General features: G+C 41.4%; 1 protein-coding gene across 2 annotated transcripts; it reads left to right on the plus strand.

Moving 5' to 3' along the window:
• Positions 1-1,256: 1,256 nt before the first annotated feature.
• On the plus strand, positions 1,257-21,796 carry tlcd4b (TLC domain containing 4b). 2 transcript variants are annotated; one of them, XM_026165883.1, is made up of 8 exons: positions 1,257-2,086; positions 2,904-3,053; positions 7,428-7,580; positions 10,944-11,033; positions 17,361-17,419; positions 20,653-20,747; positions 20,843-20,916; positions 21,023-21,796. In XM_026165883.1, the coding sequence occupies exons 3-8, from the start codon at positions 7,435-7,437 to the stop codon at positions 21,369-21,371; spliced, it is 813 nt and encodes a 270-aa protein (XP_026021668.1). In that variant the 5' UTR covers positions 1,257-2,086; positions 2,904-3,053; positions 7,428-7,434; the 3' UTR covers positions 21,372-21,796. The 2 variants fall into 2 exon arrangements, with proteins under 2 accessions (XP_026021668.1, XP_026021667.1); XM_026165882.1 differs by lacking the exon at positions 2,904-3,053 and having other exon boundaries at positions 1,258-2,086.
• The last annotated feature ends 2,577 nt before the right edge of the window (positions 21,797-24,373 follow it).

A 24,373-nucleotide genomic window follows, 5' to 3' on the forward strand; every position in this document is an offset into this window, starting at 1 on the left:
TTTCTTCCTAGATTTTATTTGCATTTCTTTATTTTTCAGTTTAAATATAATTAGTGGCCTTATAGTGTTTTGGTTTACAAATGACAATTAAATTTTATTTACACAATGCTAAATGATTTATATCAAATATGTAAAACTTTTAAATAACATAGTGCTAAATCATAACAACCATAGTCAACAGCAATGGAGGCACAGATGAAGCGGGATCAACAAAGCAAGGCTGCATTCAACACCCTGCGACCCATCTGGAACTCCAAAGCCTTATCTCAGCGCAGCAAGATCTGCATCTTCAACAGCAACGTGAAAGCAGTCCTCCTGTATGGGTCCGAGATGTGGCGGGTGACCAACATCACTACCAGCAAGATACAGATTTTCATCAACAAGTGCTTGCGACACATCCTCAACATCAGATGGCCTGAGAAGATCTCAAACACAGACCTGTGGAAGAGAACCAGCCAGAACCCGGTCGGTCAAGACATCAAGAAGAGAAAATGGGGCTGGATAGGCCACACACTTCGAAAACCACTCGACAACATCACAATGCAAGCACTGGACTGGAACCCACAAGGGAAAAGGAAAGTGGGGAGACCCAAACAGACGTGGAGAAGATCTGTCGAGAGCAAAGTGAAGGCCGCCGGAATGACATGGACCCAGATGAAGAGAACAGCCCAGAACAGAGTCCGTTGGCGTGGTGTTGTTGCGGACCTATGCTCCACCAGGAGTCTACAGGAAAATTGAAATCATAACAACAGTCACCTCAAGGTGTTTTTTGTTACAGAGAAAACCCCAGCAATCAGACAACCCCTTTATACAAGCACTTGGTGACAGCGGGAATGAAAAACTCCCTTTTAACAGGAAGAAACCTCCAACAGAACCAGGTTCAGGGAGGGTCAGCAATCTGCATAAAAAGCTTAAAAATCTGCCAAAGCAAACATACTGAGCTATTTGACTCCTTGTGAATATGGGAGGAGCTAAAAGTAGCTCTTATAGTTAATATTATATTTTATATTATATTATATTATGTTTTTATTTTATTCTTTAATGCTTAATTTCAATATTTGAATTTTATTTTTGCCTCAGTGTCTTGAATGGTACTTGTCAAATGCAAAGTTTAAGAACTTCTAATTATGTATGACAACACAAACACTGTGACACACTTCCTACAGTCATGTTGACGTTCCTATCTCAGTAAACACATGCACCAGACTAAATTGCTGAAAAAAGGAGAGATGTCCTGTATATATTTTTTAAATATTACATTTATTGTATTGTTAGATCTGACAAAGGTTCATTTAATTTTTAGCTAAAGTGTAGTTTTCATTTTTATTTCAGTGCACTACGAGTCACGTTTACATAGTTTTCCTTCCATAGGCTTTAAAGTAAGGGGGCTTTTTCAACATTACATTTGACACATACATAAGGAGTGTTTGAGCTCATATTATTTAATACACCTGGGGTAACTTAAATCCTCATGATCCACTTATGATGGATAGGTTTGGTGCTCAACAGTTGAGCCCCTTGAGCATATCTCAGTCCACTCTGTGCGTGTGAGATATCTTCTTGCAAGTCGTTAGTCCATCGGCCAGCAGAGCAGCATGACTTGCAGACTGTACGTCTCCACTACCTGTGCTGCAGCGGATCATCATCAATCATAATATACAGTGGCTTTTGTTCCTGGTGGGTGTAACCCACAGACTGTAGCGTAGACTCTTGTCTGGTGAAGGGGTGTGCGGCGGTGGGGGGCGTGTGCACGCGTGGGCGGGTACGTACCGACGTCACCACTGGGTCCTTGCTGTCAACGCCAAAATAAAAACGAGTAAAAAAAACAAAAAACTTTTCAAGTAGACTCATGACAGCGGGGAATCGGGGAAAGCCTCTCTTCTCCGGGCTGTAATGGTTGTTCTGCCACGTTGTGCTGTAGCAGCGGAGGTTGTTTTTCTTCTTCCCTGAGCTCGCACGGGGAAAGCCTGCGGGCTGCCTCCGATTAGCAGACTTGCTAGCTAACGTCAAGTTGGAAGAAAGTGGAGAAGACACGGGGCGAACCGGGAGCTCATCCGCCTACACAGACGCATGCGACGGATAGCAGGTACGAGAGCTCACCCATCTCCTTCCACCACATCAGACACAGCGCAGACTAAAAGCCTTGCCGTCTTTATTTTACTCAGTTTAGGCAGTTCTCCCCCGCACATACCTTAGGACTGCAACAGCTCCCGTGTCCCTCTCTCCTCCTGCCGTGGCGGCAGAAACAACAGGACACGTAGCAGTCCACACAGTTTGAGCTTTCTTCTGGAGCAACTTTGCTCTCCTGAAATCAGTCCGCTGCGCTTTGGCGGCTTGTTACAATCCGCTCAAAACCTCCTGTCTTTGTGTTGTTTAATAAGCTGTGTTTCTCTCCCCCATTGTCAATGAGATTCCTATTTTTCGACACATTTTTTTTGCCATTCTCTTCAGCCGTCTGCAGTGCTTTTACGATGCATTTGCAACTACAATCCCCGCCAAACATAGTGGATTTATTTATGGGGGTTATTGCTGTTACATAGATCCATTTTTACTGTAAGCCGAACCCGCCAGTCGCCGATGAGGTGGTGCGGGCTGCACAATAGTCCAAATCAAAGAAGAGAGGGTTTGCTAAATCTGGGCATTTCTTCCAGCTTCAAACGGCAGTAGCCACCAGTCATGTATCAGTATTCGTGTCATGATCCTGCATGCTTGCTTGCTTGCGGGGTTTGGTGTGATGAAGGTTGGCCGAAGACTGATCCTCCAACTCGGAGCGAGCCAGACCCATCCCTCTGCTGTAGCAATGCGGTAGACTGGGGGGGCCGGTTTAGATTTCCAAATCAAAAAGGACGGGGGTGGGGGAAGAGTTGAAGCCCTATTATTTATATTTGGTCGATATGTCACAGGGTCACGGTTTGCTGACAGCAGCAGGATAGTCCAGCGGACCAAGGTCGGACGAGGATGGCAGAGCACTTCTCCCGTCCGACCTGTCAGCCGCAGTGAGGAGGCTCCGTGAGCTGCTCCTTCCCATGGGGCGCTATGAACCAGCCTGCCAGGTGAAGAATGCCAATGAATTATTCAGGCACATGCTGCATATGATCAGGGTTGCCCGGGAATGTGCGTAGCTGCTTCTGGGGACAATAAGAGCCCACCCCCCAAAAAAAGAAAGAAGAATGGCCTGCCTCAGCTTCCCTGCTGAACATGCCAGATTTGAGAGAATGGGGCTTTGGAAAGCTGGAGTGGAGTTGCACTTCTTGCAGCGGCTTTGATTCTTGGTAAATGTGTTTATTTACTGCAGAGTGAAGTTTGTCCTACCGATGGGAGTTTGTGCAGAAGATTACTCCAGCGCTGTAATCATGGTCGACACTGAATTGATGCAGTGTTGCTCGTGGCACTTTGGCTTGAGGTGCTTTGGGTTTTTTCAGCAGGTTGTTCTTCCTTGGCTTTCACACAGCGGTGTATATGCACAGCACTGGACATTTTAATGTAGATGAAAAATGTTGGATACACACTTAGTAATATGGGTCAAACTGCTTAGGTTGCTTTGTAAACAGCATGATTTCACAAACTGTACAGCATAGCTGGACTGGCCATCGGGCATACCGGGCATTTGCCCGGTGGGCCGCTGGCGATTTTTTGTTTTTATGGGCCGATGGATTTTTTTTTAATTTTTTTTAGGAAGGGTATATATAATGAAAGGTGTTGGATTGGCCAATTGGTCATGATCGACTCTGGGCTGGACCAATTACAGCCGAGGAGGCCGAATGCACCCGCCCCCTTGTTTAGCAATCACGTGATTTTCGCGCATTGCATGCCGGGAACTCGTGGCAAAACAATCCAAGTACCGCATCAAATGCAAGCATTTGCAGCACCGCAAAACGTTCATTCTCCGGTTCCAATACCTTCTTGTTTTTTCTTTGCTGCACAAAAAAGGAATGTACAAAACAAAAGGAGAACAATGCCGGTCCGTACAAAGACAGACTCGACGAAAAGACAAAGAAAAGATACGAGGAAAAAATCAAAGGTGTGAAAGGGTTAGACCCTTACAAGCACACAGAGGGACAAAAGACGTTAGCGTGCTGCCCAACTTTCACCACGCTCATATTTATAATTACACGGTTCTTGGAGTGAGTGCATACACTCATGAAGTTTAGTAACTTCAGGTCACTGCAACAAGCCCAGGTACAGTTTACCGACAGATGGGTACAGGACCTTGAAACGCACCGTGTAGAACGAAAGACCATCGTACGAACAAAGGTAAGTTTACCAGTCTCACAAATCGTCGTCATAAATACACATTTGTTAACCGTTTATTAGTATAACCTTTGAGCTCAACGGTAATTAATTAGTAGTGGAAATAATTTCTGGTTCATTACAGAAATGTAGCAGTGACAATAATATTGTATGCTGTAATCGCACTGGACAATTAGTGATACAAAACAACTGTTTTATCCTGTGAATAAAAGTATATGTTTTTGTCAATGTACCATGGTAATAACAGAAGTGAAACGCAATATTGTGTCAGGACAATTTACTATTTATGCACAATAAACAAAGGAGCATAGCGCGACAATTTCTGTTCAGCGCCAGACTTGCTTGTAACCTATATCACCAATTATGTTAAGAAAAATGACGTATTAACGACTAAAAAACTCTGACCTTTGTGGGAATGGTTGGAGCAGACTAACATGTGAACTGCTGTGTCTGCCAGTCAAAAGTGGAATCACGTGGCTTGCATAACATTCGTTCATCCATTTATATATTTCTAATTGAGAATGGTAAAAAGACAGTAAATGCATGCCATGTTTCCCACTGTGTTGCAGCCCCGCTTCTCTTGTTGAGGAGGCCAGTTGCTGTAGTTTGAAAAGTGAAAGGTTTCCGCTTCGTAGTTTGATATAGGATTTTAGCCACTCTATGGGCTTCCTTATTTTTATTTTATTGTTGCAGAATAATCTGAATGAATTGACTGCAGGCAGTTAAGCACCTGTAGGAGTGTGTGCGTATCCTTGCTGAAACAAGCAAGGCTTTCCCTGACAGAGACTTAATAGCAGTGTATGATGCTACAAATAAATAAGTATTTCCACTAATCCACACTTAGTGGGTTTTAAACTTTGTGCTAATAACAAGCTGCACAGTTCCTCTCCTCTGTAGCCATGAGGATTCTGTGTCCAGAATTTCCTAATGAATTCAAGAGTTTCCACTTTGCTTCACTCGATCCTCAATGAGGCTTGGCCCAGAGGAGGCAGCAACGCTTCTGGATCTCGTTCGAGTTTTAACTTACGTGTGTGGATGTGGTGCTGAGCTGTGTCCACTGACACAGGTTTTCAGACTGTTTCCGAGCCCACATAGTGAGCCATTCAGTCCTGCATTACAGCCATTTAGTGCTGCTTTTCAGGCTTGTCCCTTGACTTCACAGGCTTATGTTAATCTTTTAGTAATATTGCGCAGTAAATGATCAAATCCTCCAGTTGGGGTTGGGCTGTGTCCACATGCACATGATATACACCTTTGGATTTACAAGACCAAATCTGTTTGCCTTGTCCAGGTGTATATGGAGAAACCGAGTTTCTTAAAATCCTTACATTGGAAGGATTTTTGTTTTAAAGATCAGTCACATAAAACACTGTTTATGTGTAAAGAAATGGCAAAAATACATAGAAAGGGCTATGTTTACCAAAAGACTTACTTGTGTACATGTGGGCAGGGCCTTAAATCCTTGAACTGATTAACCGCAAAGGCCTTCCCAGAGTAGTGACGCTTTTCCGGTCTTCTGAAAAACTCAGTCCATTTGGGATGCTCTTTTTAAGCTCAGCTATCTTACTAGTTAGACTAATTAGCAGTGAGATTTTTCACCAAGTCTTCTTTACATTTTTTTTGCTGGCAAATATCCCAATGTTCATGAAAGAACCGCTATCTCATATTTTTATTTTTTTAAGTACATTTGATCAGTTTTAACATTAGATATTACGTGTTTGTTGCAATTTTAAAGTCAAATATAACATTAAATAATTCCAAATATAAACAATGTTAACTCTAAGAATTTAAACTTCTCTACTTTTTACTCAGCGTCACAGTTTTTTGGGAAACGGGGTTTTATCAGGACAGAGTCCAGATCAGTGCTGACACAGGATGTGGTGATAACTGATAACAGGTCATTATGTGAATGCACTTCAGTACCCTCTGTTCCCTGTGAACTTTGGGTCTTTTTTGACCTCCTTTTTTAAAATTGTTTGTTTTAAACATGGACAATTTGGCTGTAATTGTGGTTGTGATCTGTTGAAGGGGGGAAGCTGAGAAATGCAAGTAATTTTTGCTTGCAGGAAACAAATAACAGGAACGGCAACACTCACAAGCTGATAAGTGTCGAGACTTGTAGTGCGAAGTCCTCTTAGAGAAGTGGAACTTCTTTAAATGCTATCTGTTTTTTCAACTTAGGGAAGTTCTCAGAAAAATGTCTGAACTTCTTGTTCTTGTTTAACGTAACAACCAATAGGACTACTGTCTGAGCTTGTATGAACTGATGAAAATCTATAACTACTCAAGGACTCATTAAAAAAAAGTCTCTGATTCAGTGGTTTTAGTGAGCGTGGCACCGTTCCCTCGCTGATTACCTGCGGTTTGAAAAGACTGGTTTCTGGTGCGATGACGTGAGTCAAAGTAAATAAATCTCATAAGCTACTCAAATATAGACTGTTCACAGTGTATGTTTACAATCGGTAGTTTGCTTAGCATTCCCTGGAACGGTTTCCTTTTAGTTCAAATTTGCCTTATCATTTTAAGATAAAGTGTCAGCAACATGGAAGCGAGGCAGAATGGCAAAGATTGAGTTTAAAAAAAAAAAAGGGGTTTAAGCCTAAACAAAGCTGTAACAACAAGCATTGTTTTAAGTAAAATACCGCCTAAAATTCTTTATGCAATCCCATGAGCTGAACTTGTTGCTTCATCTTGAAAATCCTCTTTCGCTCAGGCTTTGTTTTCTTCTCAGGGATTTTTTTTGGTGTGTCCTAAACAACTCTCTGTAATCCCCTTGCAAAATGTGCATAATAACACAGAGCCTTTTTTCAGTTCTAAATGCTTAGCATCACGTATTCACACCCAGTAACTTCTTTTCTGTTTCTGCCACTCTGTTATCCATAAAAGCTTTTTACCCCACCTTTTCCCACCGTGCCCTTCTTGGCTAAAGCGCTCATGTCACTTGCATTAGACGGCTCATGTCTTCAGCTTATATTTCTTCCCTCTGTCTCTTTCCCTTTCCTCCTCTTCTTTGTGCGCCGGCTGAACCACAGTTTCCCTCCGCTCTCAATGCCACCTCAGTTTCTCTTCTGGCACTGCCCAGAATGACTGACAGACATCGATTGAACCTGTCCATGTGTATCACTCTCTGTGCATCCCCCCCCCCCCCCCCCTCCTCTGCTCCCCATTGTGTTTAGGTGAGTGATGGAGACGAGAGAGTTGACCGTGGTAGCTGGTAGCTTTGTGGGTTTCCAGCTTCTCTTCTCAGTGGCCAGCCCGCCGCTCTCCTCCGCCATTACCCCAGGTTATGGACGGCTGCCTCCCACCAAGCTCACTGAATGGAACTCCAGGTACGTCACAGGAAAACGCTGCTCGTCAACAGGCCTTTTCTTTCCACCTGAGCTACCTTGTTTTTTTACAGCAGCGCTGTGCTATAGTGCCATTGCTGGTAGTAATGCCGGCACATTTTAAGAGGAAAGGGAACCGATTATGTTGCATTACCAGCAGAATTGGATGTAATGCCTGTGGGAAGAAAATTATGGTGGACGATCATTGGTGAATTTTTTGCAGTGAAGACAGTAATTTCATCATTTGGGACTGTAATTTTCAGTGAATGTGAGTTAATTATTTATTTATTTTTTTTGGTAGAAAAGCATGGAATTGATTCTGGACTGAGCATCAGTACTTGGTTGGTGGAAAATGGGGTATAGCCGGGGATTTCTTTCATTTTTTTCCCCCCTTTTAGGAGGTGATAAAACATTAAGAATGATCGATTAGGATAATAAATGTTGAAATATACTGTACAACAGTCCCTCCTTCAAAATATTAAGAAATGGGAGAGAAGCCAGATCTCCTAATTTTTAAAAGTAGTCTTGAGAAATACCTCTCCAGGCTTTCTGAAGGTCTCACAAATGTTTTTTAGGACATTTGTTGCTTTTTCACCATTTTCAGAGGAATGGTTTTTGGGGGTTTTTTGAGCTGCTTAACACTGACCTGTGAATCATTCAAGCATCAAAAAAGGTCATGTTGTTCCATGGCGAATCGACCCGAGTAGGTACTAATGGAAAAGGGGCTTAAGAGTCCACAGCTATCTGTAAAACACGGTGGAGGCGCTGTCATGGTTGTGGCTGCAATCAGCCAGTGAAAACTGATTTATAACTGAAGAAACACAGTATCAGATTTTGATCCACCATGCAGTATCATCTGAAAAGCTTCTGATTGGGAACAGCTTCATTTTTCAACATGAAAATGATCCCAAACACAGTGCCAATACAGAAAATGCATATCGGGCCCGAAAAAACACACATCAGTCAGGCATGGATTGGCCCCCCAGAACCCGGTTTTTAACATTATTGAAGCATGGTGGGATCATCTTGAAAGAAAACTGAAGAAAAGGCAGCCAACATCCAAAGAAGAGCTTTGAATGTCTTTTAAGAAGCCTGGAGAACCATTCCTGAAGACTATTTAAAGAAATTACATGACTGCTTTCCAAGGACTTCAGGCTGTGCTGAAAAATAAATGTGGTCAAACCAAATATTGACTTTTAAGCTTGTTAGTCTTTTTCTACCATTTTTTTTAGCTTGTATATTGTATTTCCATGCATGTTTGTGCATATTTCAATAAATTGTAACACACACTCCCCTTATTCATAGCAAAATATAAAGTAATGATATTATTTTTATTTTTTTGTCATAAAATTGTACAAGTGAGATGCACTTCCTCAAAAAAAAAAATAAAAATCTGTAGCTGCAAAATGTTATAAAGCCTTGACCGAGCTAACCTCTGTGCGGTTCTGTTGAGATGAACCTCAATGTGCCTCAGGCCAGCTCATTGTTCTGCACAACTACAGCTGTGATGTGAACGGCTGGTGGAGCACAGAGTGGTTTAAAGTTTCAAACTTAAACCTCAGGGGTGAGGTTCAGGGGGCAATGTTTTGTAGTTGCGTAACATCTTTCACTGTTTTTATTTTCTTCCTCCATCTGTTTTCTGTAATGTACTGCTCAGAGATTACACTTTCTTCATGCAGCTGTGGTTTACATTAGCCTGCTTCTACCTAATTGAAAGAATGGAGTGCACTGACCAAGGAATCCAAGACAAGTCAAAGGCAAAGCGCTGATGGCCCACTCTAGAGTGGTCTGCTGTTGTGTAACAGCCAGCTCTCAGTGTGTCAGTGTGCTGTTTATGTAACCACAACTTAAGTGCAGGGAGAGAAGGGAGGAAGCACTTCTAAGGAAAAGCAGTATGGTTGTGAGCAAAAAAGTGTGTCCTGTACTTTTATTTCATGTCTTTTCTGTTTTTCCTCATCCTCTTATTTATTATTGCACGTCCTCAAATAGAGTAACTGCATCCAGAACTTTCTGTAACAGAAAATAACTCAGTGGCTAGTCATACTTTTAAGACTGGGCTTGTACAGCAGCCTGCCATCGAGCCAGTTTTGGCCAAGGCTCAGGCTGGCAGCTGCAGTCTGTGGATAGAGGCTGCATGGTGACACTGGAGGAATTGTGATTGTGGTAGAGAAGAGATAAGACCCACTGGACCTCTGGAGTATCTCTTCAGTGGCCCACATAACTCCAAAGGTCAAAGAAAGTAACTTACTTGAACACAGTGCATAAAATAAATGCAGCTATCATAGACTAAACATAAAACTTGGGCTTAGTCATCATGAACTCACCCAGTAGGTTCTAGTCTCTGCATTTTGAAGCCAAGTGTTAAATTTGGGAAACTAAAATGCTGTTTTGTTTTTTGTTTTGTTTTTCAAAAATGATCATATTGGGACCAGATATTGGAAATCCAAGAGTCCGTAAACTATATGCAATGCTACCCACAGATATCTCCTGATTGGTCCTAAGTAACAGACCAATGAATAAGCAGATTTTACTTTTATTTGTTTTATTTGTTTTTTTGAGCTGCATGCACAGCAGACGATAATCCAACAATGTCAGTGTTAAAATATATATATGTATATATATATATATATATGTGTGTGTGTGTGTATATAAATAAAATATAACTGTTACACAACAACAGCGACTGTTGTTGTGTAATGTAATAAAACTGAATTGAATTAGGTGACTCTGCTCAACTGGCTGCCAGCTGGTTGTATTCCTATAAAACAGGAAGGTTGCCGAGTGCAAATGTAATGGTGAAATATGAATTTCTGCCTATGTAGACAGAAACAGATACGTGAATTTGATGATTAGCTGTATTATCAGAAACAGATTGCATGTAATTGCCAACTTGACCCCATTCACTATCAGACTGATGGCTGATTTTAGTGATAGTGTTGATATGTTTGATAATCTCATCTTTCAGCAAAAAATAACTGAAGTGAGAGAACTTTGTCAGTATCTGTTACATTAATGTAACAGATACTGACAAAGTTAAACTTTGAGAACATAATTTGCAGTTTAAAAAAAGGGGATAAATCACAATATAAGTTATTGTAATTCTCAACGGAGTTCAAAATGTCATGTGTTTATACCATATCATGGAGTGTCTGGTGATTGCCACCTGTAATCGGGATTGACTCACTTTTGGAGCTAGCTCCACTTTTTTAGCTCTTTCAGCCCATAGCTTGGTAAACCTGTACACTATGCATGTATGAACAGATGTGTAAAAAAGACTGATGATTGTTCCTGACTGTAAACCTATTAATCTGTTGTCACGTTCACTAATTTGCTCTTGTAATATGTGTGCGTGTGTGTGTCTCCCAGGTTAGTGTCCACAGTGCACGCGTTGATTGTGGGCTTGTTCTGTTTGTACATCCTGTGGTACGATGACGCAGTCAACGCCAACCCTGTCTGGTAAGAGGAACAGAAAGGAGACACTCATGCATTAAAAAAAAACAAAAACCAAAAGCATCCATGAATATCATGTCACGTGCACGAAGTAAGACAAGATTTGCAGCATGCAGCCATATGCTGTCCACATACTGTGCAACCATATAAACAAAAAATACTGAAGTACTGTTAAAGCCGTGGGTGCTTTTGGGAGAAACCTGTGTTCCCACATCTGCCTTTTCAGACTGGCAGCCGGAACTTTCTCACACAGGGAAGGGTGGAAACTGATGAAGGGATGAAGAGGGAGGTGGGGGGTTGGTGAAAAATCGTCGGGATTGGTAGTTAACACCTTTTGGCGCGACAGAGATGGCATTGCCTTCATGAGAACGAAAGAGGGAAGGCGAGAGGATGGATCTAACGTGTCAGTGGAGTCTCCAGAGAGTTGTTGATTTGGAGGATTTAGACTTTGATTTTTGTCTTCGCTGTCTTCTCTGCCTTCACTCTCCCCGCCAGTGCTGACTCTGTTATTTGGATCAGTGAGTCCTGAAAAAGAGAAATGGCAATCTCTCGCTCACTCTCCCGCTCTCTCTCCCCCCATTTCTTTCTCCTTTCTAATATCTCAATCAGTCTTTTGAACACATCTCTCCTCAGCTTTTGCTCTCTCATTTCTCTCACTTACAACACCACTTCCTTCCCCTCTCTCCTCTTTTTCCTTACCTTCTGTTTCACTTCCTCTCTGTCTGTCCAGCAGACTAGAAATCCCACCAACAAGATGCCTTTTTATAGCAAACAGCAGCAGCTAACCCCCCCCCCAAAGAAAAAACAAAAAAAACAACAAAACAAAACTCACTCTCCCTTTCCCTCGCACCACCAGCCCTCACGATCCTCCCCCTGCCTTGGGTTGCCGATTACACATGTCTAGCTGCCATATCAATGCAATGCTCTTTTATTCTGTTTCTCTGGCTAGCATCGCTGATGGAGCAAAGAAAAAGGGGAGAAAACAGCGGTGGGTAGGGGCACGGGCAGGAGGGATGAGCTCTCCCTCCCTCCTCCTGCTGCTAGTCTTCATCTGCTCAGTGTTCAAGTGCTTAATACCTTACCAGCATTTTTGGGGGGTTGCAGGCAGGATTTTTCTTCTATCACTTCTCTGAGACACCCCCCTTGAGCAAAAGGTGACAGTCATTTCTCTGCTGAAATGGTTTCTTTGTTCCAACTTTATTTCTTCACTGCTATTGTTGAATTTCTTAAGCTTATTCCCGTCACCCACCGGCACCTAGCCAATTCCCAGAAGTATCCTAATGCCTTTTTAAAGCTCATCTCATTTCAACACCGGAGTGGAGCAAGCCTTAATTCTCCAGTCAATCTGATTGCGCTACAGCATCATTAAGGCCTGTCACACAGCAGCATTGTTCTCTCGGCGCTGTGCTAAATGGTGGCGCAGCGGTCAGAGCCAAACTGTTAGAAGCCTGCTTTGTTTGCAGCTGCTGCTCAGGCTCTTTCAGGTTGTCACTCCGACTGTCAGCACAGCTTCGGCTGTTATCATAATCCTTTCGGTTAACAAGCGCCGTGTCTGCCGGCCTCGCCCCTGCTGCATTTCTTGATTGGCTTATCTGGACTTGAACTTAACATGTGCATGACAGTCTGAGGAGAATGGAGGACCGCATTTCAGTTTGTTTAAAATTTAGGACAACCTGAGATATATTTTTGACACTAAAGGAAAATAAGCAACAAAAAAAACAAGATAAGGTGAAAGTGCATTTTGTCAAATCTCATTTAATAAATAAAAAATGATATCTAGTCCTATAAGTCTTCAGATTAGGAGAGTATAAAGTCAGACAGACAGATTGTCTCATTGTTTGTTTAACAAAACTAAGCTAAAATGCAGATGCAGTGTGTAAGAAAATAAGTACTCCCTATGAGTCACCAACTTGTAGAACCACCCTTAGCACCAATAACTTAAAGCATTAGGATTGTATCAGTCTCTCACATTGTGGTTGAAGGGTGTGCTTTCTTTTTACCATGACTCTTTGTTCTCGTGTTGCTTTTCCAGGATGTTTAGTTCAGCAAGTCTTTCTGGTGAGATTTAGAAAACTCAGGCACTAATAGTTATCGGCTTGATAAATCAAACCAGTTTATTCACAGCGCTGTAAAAGAGGTGGTGTTGGCAGCATATGGGCAGGTCTACTGGCAGGCAGCAGACTGGCATATTGTACAAACAACAACCAAGCTATAATATTAGAAAACTGCAAAGAGGTTAATCACATAATACATGCTCCGCAGCAACACAGTTTTTGCAGCCAAAGCATCAGAGTGTGAGTGTGTATCTTCTGCTATAAAAAACTGCTATATTCATTCATTCTTTCATACATACAGTTTAAAGCACTTTAGGCCATCGGGAAGTCTAGAAAGGCATTAGTGGCTGTAAATGCAATCTTATTTGTATCACTGCTCCATTATTAAGATACAGGATTAGAAAAGGGTGTTCCATTAAACTAATGTTTTGCTTCAATGTATTCTCATGGTATTCAAATAGGTTTTAGCCTTCTTTCAGCTGCTGTCCCAATGTTGTTTACACAAGTAAACACCCTTAAATAAATAAAACAAAAAAACAAACAGAATTTAGACTGTTAAACAGGCTGACTTGCTTATTTTAGAAGCAGCAAAGAAAGGTCCCTGTATTGAGAAGACAGAGGGTTTAGGTGCTGGCTAATAACTCAAATCCCTCATGTGACCTTGCAGGAATGATTATGTCATTTAACGGTGAACTGATTGGTCAGTAGGTAATTGTTATGTGCATGTTGATGTCTTATCTCATGCACAACCTTTTTGGGAACAGGTTAGGTTTGCCACAGAAGTTACCACAGCGATTTAAGCAGATAAGATGAGAACTGCATTTGTAACACTGAAAATCCAGAGGTAAACCTCAATTCACCTTACCTAGCAAGGCCCCAAAACCTAATTTATAACACCAGTGTCTTTCCTGAGGAGGGTCAGCATGTCATCATCAGCATCCGGCCCCATTTGTTTGCAAGTTTTATTCAAAGAAATGCAACCCTGCAGCTAAAGGATGCTGTTGCTGTTAAGAATCAATAGAGGTGATGAAAAGAGAGGTCCATCAACTGTTTTTGTCATCCACCTGTATCCCAGCATTCCTTTCTTTTCTATGGTTTTGGTAAATTTGTGCATTTTTCTTTCTCCAAACTTCATTCAAATGTGTTTTATTGTTGCAGTTAAAATGCTTTATTCCTTAGATTTCCCTTAAGGGTCTGCATGCACAACACTAAATGCAAATATCTGAATGAAGAGTCAAACTATCGATAGAGCAAGCAAGTAGAAAGCTAATCAGATTCATATAAGATGTCAGTGTTACCAACATTATCATTCATTCATTATAAGAGACCTGGAGTTGAGTTTGTTTGCCTCCTGGTTGTCACAGGTTGAATAAACGTCCTTGAGAATCATCAACCAATGAATTATATTTCTTTCTTTTGATCTTACTGGAATTAATATTTAAATCAAAAATTGACATTGAATGGGACTTCCAGTATCCATCTCATCAGGTGGAAATGAAAAGCGCTTTCATACATCATAGTTTCACCAATGTGCTGCTATCCGTTTCCCCATTCTTGAACGTCAAAACTTTTAAAACCTGCTTCCCTGAATCTAAACCGTAACTGGTTGAAACACAGCCAGCTAGTTCGTGATTTATCTGTAGATCTAAGTTGTTGATAACTCTGGAATGACTTAATGAAGGGTTGCAGACTAAGACTAACAAAAAGTCTAAGATCCACTGAAAGTCAGACCCTTCTATTCCCATGCTGTCATTTGTCACCACAGCTCCAGATCAGCTGCTGGTGAACATAACTCATAGCCCAAGCACCACCACACTTCCCCCACTTAAGTCTGTGTGATTTTTGGCCATCTGAGACGAAAGTTGTCAGAGTTAAAAAGCGGAACAGTCAATGATTTAGAAGAGCGGCAGTCAAGGGTATGCAGCTGTCACAGAGATAAATGATACAGAGTACAGTACAGACGCTACAGGTAATTCTATACTTTGATGTGCCAGTGAGGATGTTCTGCTGAGCAAAGACAAACTCTGAGAGAGTTAGGTTTTTTCTCGAAGTTGCGTTCAGTAAGAATATAGAGAGTTTATTTAAGTTTCCTTTGCGCTTTTCTTTGAACCACATATAAGCTCAAGGTTCATTCTGATTACTACGTATCTGTAGCCCCATGGAAAAAGCCTAGCAAACTGCTAAGTGCATCTGGTGCTCTTAAATTACTTCTACTTGCCACTTAACAGCATATCATTTGGCTTTGAGTGTCTTTTGTATAATGCCTGTTGAGTTGGCGCTATTGTAGTACTTCCTGTTTAACATTCTACGTATCTTTCTGGGCCAAATTCCAGTCAGTCAACCGTTCATGAAGAGACAACGTGAATATACTGTAGATCTGATTAATCAAAGTTGAGTCACACGGATGAGATTACCAAGAAGTATGTGGATTTTCAGGCTCCCTGACAATCACATTATCAGGCATGATGGGCATTAGCCAACCTGATGTTTGCACATTGCATTTCTGTCAGAGTGTGATGAACACTTTCCAACAAAACAGGCCGAGGCCATGTTTGTTACATTCATACACGTATACTCATGGAAACAATAATGTTGGGGAAATGTTAGATTAGTAAAACGACAATGTTTTTTTTTTTTTGTCTTTTCAAATAAATACAAATGTTTGAGCAGTAGGCAGCACGGTGGCACGGTGGTTAGCACTGTTGCCGCACAGCAAGAAGGTCCTGAGTTCAATTCCTCCATCAGGCCGGGGTCTTTCTGTGTGGAGTTTGCATGTTCTCCCCGTGTTTGCGTGGGTTCTCTCCGGGTACTCCGGCTTCCTCCCACCGTCCAAAGACATGCAGCTTGTGGGGATAGGTTAATTGATTAATCTAAATTGTCACTAGGTGTGAATGTGCGAGTGAATGTGAGTGTGAATGGTTGTCTGTCCCTATGTGTTAGCCCTGCGACAGACTGGCGACCTGTCCAGGGTGTACCCCGCCTCTCGCCCTATGACAGCTGGGATAGGCTCCAGCGCCCCCCGCGACCCTGAAAAGGATAAGCGGAAGCGAATGGATGGATGGATGGATGGATGGATGTTTGAGCAGTTAAGTCTTAAACTCAAACAAATACTCTTCTTTGACCTGACTGTTCATTTTGGACTGACATCAATGTGTCTGTGTGTTTCTATCACATACATTTCATTAGATATTAAAATGGTATGGTAAAAAGAAAATCTTACATGTAACTTGGTTATATCTCCAGATGTTCAATGCACTTAGTTAAAGTACTTATTTTAAAGTGAGGCAGTCGAAGCTTGGAGATAAAGAATACATTTTGAAAGCAGTGAGCCCAGGGTCATGTTGTTGGTGTGGGTACAGTGTATAGTAGAGCATGTGCGCTGTGCTGCGAGCTCCTGTTACACAAGCAGTCAGCCAGTCATTTGCTATGCGATACTTGTGGCTGATACAAGGATCGGATCTCTATTGAAGCAGACATACCTCCATTGTTATTTTAAACCGATGTTATTTGCAAGGACACTTTAATGGTAAGAGCAGCAGGTCACAGGTTTATGGCCCGAACTACTGATTGCTGATTAAACAGAAACGCTGTCAAACGGGAGGAGAGGAACACGGAGTGCCAGCATTGTGGATATCTTTTCTGCAGAGCTATCTGTCATGTTATGGATTCACCACAAGCATTGCTCTTGTCAAGACAGTCGCCTTTATACCGCACACAACAGTATCACAGCAAATTCATCAAGGTTAGACAGTCGAATTTAAATGACCTTTCAGTTTTAATCTGCTAAGAAATGCAAGAGGTGCAGTATTGCAGACTGTCGATCAGGGAAGCAAGACAACGTAACATATTTAACTCATAAACTGAAGCTTCTTCTTCCTGTTTTTTTTTTTTCTTACTTTCTTTTTTTGAAATCAGGATCAGAAACTTTATTAATCCCTAAGGAAATTATGTGGTTACTGTTTCTCCAAGACACTGTAACAGACTGAGCTACATTTTAATAATACAATATATTACAAAGTTACAAAATATTAAAATGTCTCTAATATACAAGTAGTTTAATTATAAGTTATTTTGACTATACAGGATGTGCAAAACGGTGCAACTATCGCACTGTGTGCTGTGCATTAGGTGGAGGAGTTGTACAGGCAGATATCCACAGCCAGCAATGATTTCGTGTGTTGTTCAGTGGTGCATTTGGGTAATCTCAGTAATCTCAGTCTCTCACTGATTGAGCATTATGGCTTTGTGCCTTTACACTGTATCCTTTGCTTTTCCACAGGGGTGACCCCAGTCTCGTCAAACTAAATGTAGCCATAACCTGTGGTTACCTCCTATATGGTGAGGTTTAATTTTTTCTTCTGTCTTTGTTTCGTTTTTTTGCACATGTGGCTGCCATTACCCTTCGTGTGTGTGTGCAAGTAGAGCTTTGTATTGTAATCTCCTGTTACTGTAGAGTCGGATAGTTTTAATTAAATGTATATTACATGCTATGAAGGATACCTGTGATACGTGAATGCATAGGAGCATCGAAAAAGGACAAAATATTTGACATGTCCAACTTGGAAGAAAGTCATTATTTTGTCTTATCATGTGTCCTTGAATTGGAATTTAAAACACTTCTAATGTTTCCTTCAGAATTCAAACCAAAGGGAGACACACCTACACTTTCTTTTAATAAAAAACAAAAACCCTGTACATTAAATGAAAGAATAGTCAGGAGTCCTTCATTCCCTGGTTGGTGCACTCCAGGTCATTTGTGAACTTGCAACGTTAGTTTTTGTTCTCCTCTGCAGCCTTGGAGAGCTCAGCATTGACATTTTGTAGGTTCTTTACTTTACAATATAAAGTGCCTCGAGGCGATTGTTGTGATTTAGCGCTATATAAATAAAAATTCTAACTTGCATAGAATCTGCAGAACAGGACAAAAACTATTATGAAGTTAATAATAATAATAATGGTAACTTTATTTTTATAGCACTTTTTTAAATGCTTCAGTTTAAATAAAATAACACAAAAGATAAGCGCATGTCTAAAACATACAAGCGCATACTTCCATACATTCAAAGAACAAAGAACATGGGCTGAAGAAGAAGAAAAACTTTTCCTAAAGAAGGTTTAGGAGTTTTTGCCTCTGGTTTTAAAATAGATGTGGAAGTGTGAAACAGTTAGGGGACATTGATCAGTGATTGCAGGCTGAGTGCTCGATTAAGGTCTTAGCAGGTCTGCTAGAAAGGCAGAACCCGGCCATGTAGGGCTTTATATGTCATTAATAAAAAATGAAGAATGAATTTGAGAATATGAGATTACAAATTCAAATATTGGTAAAATACGGTTCTTAACAGGTGACTTGATATTGCTGGATAGATGGACAATGTAATGACTGATCTTAGAGAAGCTGTAAGAGCCAAACACAAGAACCTCCGTTTTGCCAGTATTGAGATGGCAGAAATTTAAAGACATCCAACAAATAACAGCAGTGAAGCATTCCCCGAGATAGGAGAGGCTCTTCAGGTTGTTTGACTTAACAGAAAAATGTATCATCAGCATAACAGCGGTCGGAAATCCCTGTTAGAAGCTATTTAATAGATAACCCAGGGGTAACATATATACAGAAAACAGAACTGGACCCAGGATTGAGCTCTGTGGATCCCCTCATATGAGGGGCTCTGATAAGGACATACAGTTAATATGAATTCTGGAGTATCTGTCAGATAAGTATGATGAGACCATTTAGGAGCTAGGCCTGAGATACCAAACCAGTTCTGTAATAAGAATGGGATTATCAGTGGTGTCAAAGGCTACTATTACATACAATTCCACATTTTAGGAAACATAACGAAGATCTGTCGTGGAAAAAACTTAGATAACAGAACTCCATGACACAACTGAGCAGGTTGATAGCAACTAGGGTTTAATTGTGACCTGATATAATTGATCTTAACAGACAACAGAAGAGGAAAAAAAATGTTTTTCACATTCAGCCGAGGGCTGGGCAGGAAAACCAGACTGAGCAGGATTAAGGAGTCTGTTCGTGGTGTTAAACAAGAACCTTGGACTGTTTTTCATGCTAATTAAGCCAAAGAAGTAGACTGGTTAGTAACTGGTTCCGTCATGAAAAGGCAGTGATTTGTATTTTTCTATCTCAGCTTTATTACAAATATAATTGACACTTGGTAAGAGAGTTAAAAATGTAGCCACTGTGTTCTCATTAAAGATCCTAGGCTTTATGATTCTCCTCTTTGAAAACGATACTGGCTGCAAAACTGTGGCAAAAATATTACACTTATGGTGAAACAGTAAATATGACATACAGAGAGAGTCTAAAGATGAGCCAAGAGTAAAACAACCAACCAGGATGTGCCCACCATTGTGTGCGACCATTAACATGTTACACTAAATGAAATGCCTTGTGTAAAATTCAGTTAGAGGAATCAATGCGCAAGTTAAAGTCGCATACCAAAATGAGCTTGTCAAATTTAACAATAGATGAAGGTCGATTGGGGAACTCATTTAGGGAAGTTGGTAGCAGATTTAGGAGGTCAGTAGATAATAATATAGCAAACTAGATTTTCACAGTCAATTTTGAACAATAGTAATTTGAATGAATGAAAAGAAGTGGGAGGAAATGGAACACAATTCAAATTACCCTTGTAAACCGCAGCGATTACCCCACCACAGCCCGAGCGCCTCAGGGCATTCAAGAATTTGTAGTTTAGTCAGCAAAATTCCACAAGGGGGCAGTAGTCCTCTAGTTTGAGCCAAGTCTCAGTGGTACAGAAGATGGTAATAAACCATTAATAATAAATGATTCATTAGTAAAAGTTCAGTCGTTTCAAAAGAGCAATAACTGCTGACTTGGGAGGCTGGGCTTTGTCAGGCACGGTAATTAGACTGTTAGGCCTGGTTGCAGAAATTTGTGATGACTAATAAATGGTTTCCATCTGCGCCTTTATAATTACAGGGATTGATAAAACTGTGGCATCAGTCGAATATGAGATTGGGTAATTAGCAGGGGAATCTGTGGAATCTGCAGCCAAATAATGGCCACATGAGTGGGTTGGTCATCGTGATGGTAGGGAAATGTCCAGAGCAAGCTCATTATCAGCGACTGAACTTTTGAAAATACTAGGAAAGGAAATTGTCCACTAGTATACCAATTTGATTGTTCTCTCAAAAGAATGAGAAATAAAAACATATTTCATGGACTTTTTGCTTAAGTCCATGAAAATGCTGCATGAGTGCTGTTGAAAATGGAGGACCATAGATGTCTCCTTCAGTTTCTTCTGCAAATTTGTGTTCCTTGTTCTTTTGTTCTTGCTCTCCTTATCTTCAGTTGCTGTTTTATGACTTGATTCTAGTTTTGAATGTATTGTCAGCTCTCCAAGTTTTGTAACAAGTTTTAATACATCTGTTGATGAATTGATTATGTCAAAGTCATTTTTAGAGTCAAAGTCCTGAGTATTCTGTGTTCGTGTTAGACTCAGTTCAGCCTGGGCTCTGTTCTTTTCTTCTAAAGTCAGCTGTGTAATGTTTTGCTAGCTTAATGACCAATGTCTCCACCTGCTCTCCAGACCTGGTGCTGCTAGCATGTAATTGGAGCACTATGGGGGACAGCTTTTTCGTTTGCCACCACTTGGCGGCGCTCTATGCTTACGGATATGTTTTGGTGAGTGGCTCATTTTTCTGAAACCCGATTCTTGTTGTTTTTGTGTCCTTCTGCTTCCTAAATTCCTCATCATCTGTGTTGTTTGCTCTTCGCAGACCCGTGGTGTCCTTCCCTACTTTGCCAATTTCCGTCTCATTTCTGAGCTATCCACACCATTTGTGAACCAAAGGTGAGTCATCCTCACTTGTGAATATGTACTTGTCAGGATCCCCTTCACACCATATGGCAGACATATCTTGTTCCCTGACATTTCCTAATGGCTCTTTCTCCTCCAGGTGGTTCTTCGAGTCATTAAAGTACCCACGCTCACACCGGTTGGTGGTATTAAATGGGGTTGCTATGGCTGTGGTGTTCTTCCTGGTGCGCATTGCAGTCATGCCATCCTACTGGGCCAGTGTATTCGCCACTTTTGGCACTCCGGAGTTTGAGCGGCTGGGCTTGGGTGCCCAGGTGGCATGGATCACCTCCTGCATTGCCCTGGATGTCTTGAACATTATTTGGATGTACAAAATCACTCGGGGCTGCTACAAGGTCCTGACTGGGAGAGGAGGGCGAAAGGTCAAGGTAGAAGCAGAGGCGTCATCTTCCTTAGATAAGAAGCACACAAACAACCATACAGACTGAGGAGGTGTAGAGCACAGCATTTGTAGACACAGACAATAAGCATGGAGGGAGGCTGGACAACCAGGAACCTTGCTCTTTTAATAAAGCCTCAGCTTCCCTCTCACCCTCAATCTCAGCCCCTGATCTTCTTGAAGTCAGCTAGTGGCCTGGGCTAAGAGTCCTCAGGTTCTCACCCTGGCACAGGACAAGCACCAGCGTTTGCAACCTTTTTCACTGACAGATTAGTATCCTGCTGGGTGATAGCTTTCAGACGACAAGGTAGAGCTCAAAAGAACACTTTTAACTCTGTCTGTTACTCCTGTCACTACCACCAATCCTCTGTCATCTCCCCCACAGCCTGCTCTCACACTCAACTTCAGCCAAAGCCCAATCCTCTGAAGTGCCTGTGGGAGGGGGCGTGAGGGGAAGGGAAAAAAACAGGAAAGCAATAACAGTAGAGGAGTATATCGCCCATTACATTACTGCTTAGCCCCCTTCAAAAACAACAAAAAAAACAATCGCACTCACTTTTGCTCCTGACAAACTCGAGGCTTCTTCATCATTCCACACTCGTGGCCTGCAGAGTGACTAATTCATCCGTCAGACCCGTACAGTGTTTGTGAATTTATAGGGCTCTTGTCTTAAACTCATCAAACCTCACAAAAAAAGAGACAGGAAAAAAAACACCATGAATGCCTCTTCTACAGTATCACCTGCTGTGGCCTCCTCGTAACAAGTGGCACCTACCTGTATCACCAGCCATGCCCCTCCAGCCTCGTTATCATTTGGAGTTTCTATGTAAAACACAGAATATGCATGCAGGAGAGACAGAGACTCACTCTCTTACACCTTTCGCTCCTAACAGGACAGTTTTGCCTTTTCAGTATTCTTCATGATGGCTCTTTTTTTTTAATTTAACACTTGTCATTAGCAATCAAAGGAATATCATTTTCATTGCAACCCTCTGCCTCACTGGGTAGGGCTCCACAATTGAGCTCCAGCATTTTCGTTCTACCTCTCCCCCTGCCTTACAAAAGAGTCTGTCGATCCCGTCCTCATGAATTAATCAGCTGTTTATTTTTTTTTCCCTGTTAAAAAAGGAAAAAACTGTTTTTATCTTTCAAGACTTCATCTGTGTCAACATTAATGGCTCAGAGCGACTTCTCCCTCTGTCTTCAGAGCTTATCCCAGCCAGTGCAGTGCAGCAGAGCAGCTTTGCTAAACTGCTTCTAATTGTGTTGTTTATTGTTTGTTTGTTTGTTTGTTTGTTTTTGTAGTTAGATCCCCCCCCCCCCCCCCCCCACACTTATCCACCCTGTTTTCAGTGACTCTAATAGTGGAAAGCAGACTCACCCACATGTACTTGTTCCACTTGTTTGCACATGCACTGCATAGCGTGCAATCTTACACACTGTATTCAGTGCCCTTTTTTTAAACACCATGGTGGTGCTTGTCCTTTTTGCAGAATCTGAGCAATAGGAATGGTAGCAATATGCCATTTTATTATTTACATTAGTTTTTTCAAAAATTGTCTGGCAGATAAGAACATGAATTTCGATGGACCGGTCTGCGACATCAGAAAGCACCGTGGCAATCTGCATGATTTACTTTACTGTATAAAATGTATCGTCACGATAGAGCATGGTACGATTGACATATTTCTGTGACGCCTTAGTGAATAGGGTAAATAGATGACTAACATCTAAATATTAAATGCATTAATCTAATGCTAAAGGGGTTGGGTGGGGCTGGGCTGGGTATCTTCCAAAATGTGTTGTCCTCTCAGAGCATACTCAAAGCATGTACTACTTGTATTTTTTGATTGTTTCCCCTCAACCTGCATGTCTGTACAGTGTATACGCATACAGTAGGTAAGTTGTGCGTACTGTATGGCTAAGATGTTACCACACTTTCCATAGGCCAGTTGGCATTACTCAGATTTACAGACTTCAGTTCTTACAGATTCATCAGTTCTTCTGTCAGCAAATTCTTAACAGCTGATTTCATGACAGACAGAAACACAGCAGATGTTTCAGGTTTGGGATTTTTTATTTTTTTTTATTTTTGCTATCAAATCTTGAAATAACAGGTTGCAGGTTTGTACTTTCTTCGCTTGAAAGGGTTTTATTTAAACTTGAGCTGCATTCACATCCAAAAATGAATGACAGTAACTACATATCCCTAAAAATCTGCAAGAAAATCTAATTTAATAAATTTTTCCATCCTTGCACAACTTAAACTAAACATTAATTATATAGCATTTAAATAAAACCCTTTCTCTTTTAGCCTCAGCCCCCCCCCCCCCCTCCTCCTCCCAGCAAATGTTACTTGCACAGACACACACACACACTTGAAGTGTTAAACTGGTGGATTTCTCCTTCGAGTCTTTGTCTCGTTGGATCAATGTTTAAAATAGTCTGAGAATCTCTGCTGCTGTTTTCACTGTGGAAATATAAAGCACATTCCCCGTGGGGCTGTGACTCTCCTGTATTTCTGTCTGTCACCGCTAAGGAGGGGCTACAGTATCTTGTGCCTTTTTAGACAAACGGTGGATGTGATGCAGTCAGATTTGAATTAGCATGAACTTTCTAATGTAATATCCAGTGATTATTTCCTCTATATTCCTTATGTATACTCTGTGTATATATATTTTTATAACCTGCCTGCACAGTGATTAATCCGGCCAAGTATTATAATCCCAAAGCTGATCCCAGCAGGGGAGCCCGTTTTCTGGGCAGGGTATATATCTGAATGTTGCGAGAGGTTATTTAGTGGCATTGAAATGATCCTGCAGATGTCGAAAATGAAGTTCTTTTTGTTGTGTTTTGTTTTTTTTAAACACAAGTTCTTTAAGCTGTACACGTAGTGGACGGGAAGGCTAGTGTCTCATTTCTCCAGCCTCCTGAAATCAAAGCTGTGAATATTCAGTCTGAACTACCGAGCACGGGAGACTTTACTGAGACTCGGCCGAGCAGTGATGCTGATACGCTTCTTGTTGTAGCGTATTGCTCTTTTTGGATGAG

Source organism: Astatotilapia calliptera, chromosome 4, assembly GCF_900246225.1.
Source record: "Astatotilapia calliptera chromosome 4, fAstCal1.2, whole genome shotgun sequence".
NCBI lineage: Eukaryota > Metazoa > Chordata > Actinopteri > Cichliformes > Cichlidae > Astatotilapia > Astatotilapia calliptera.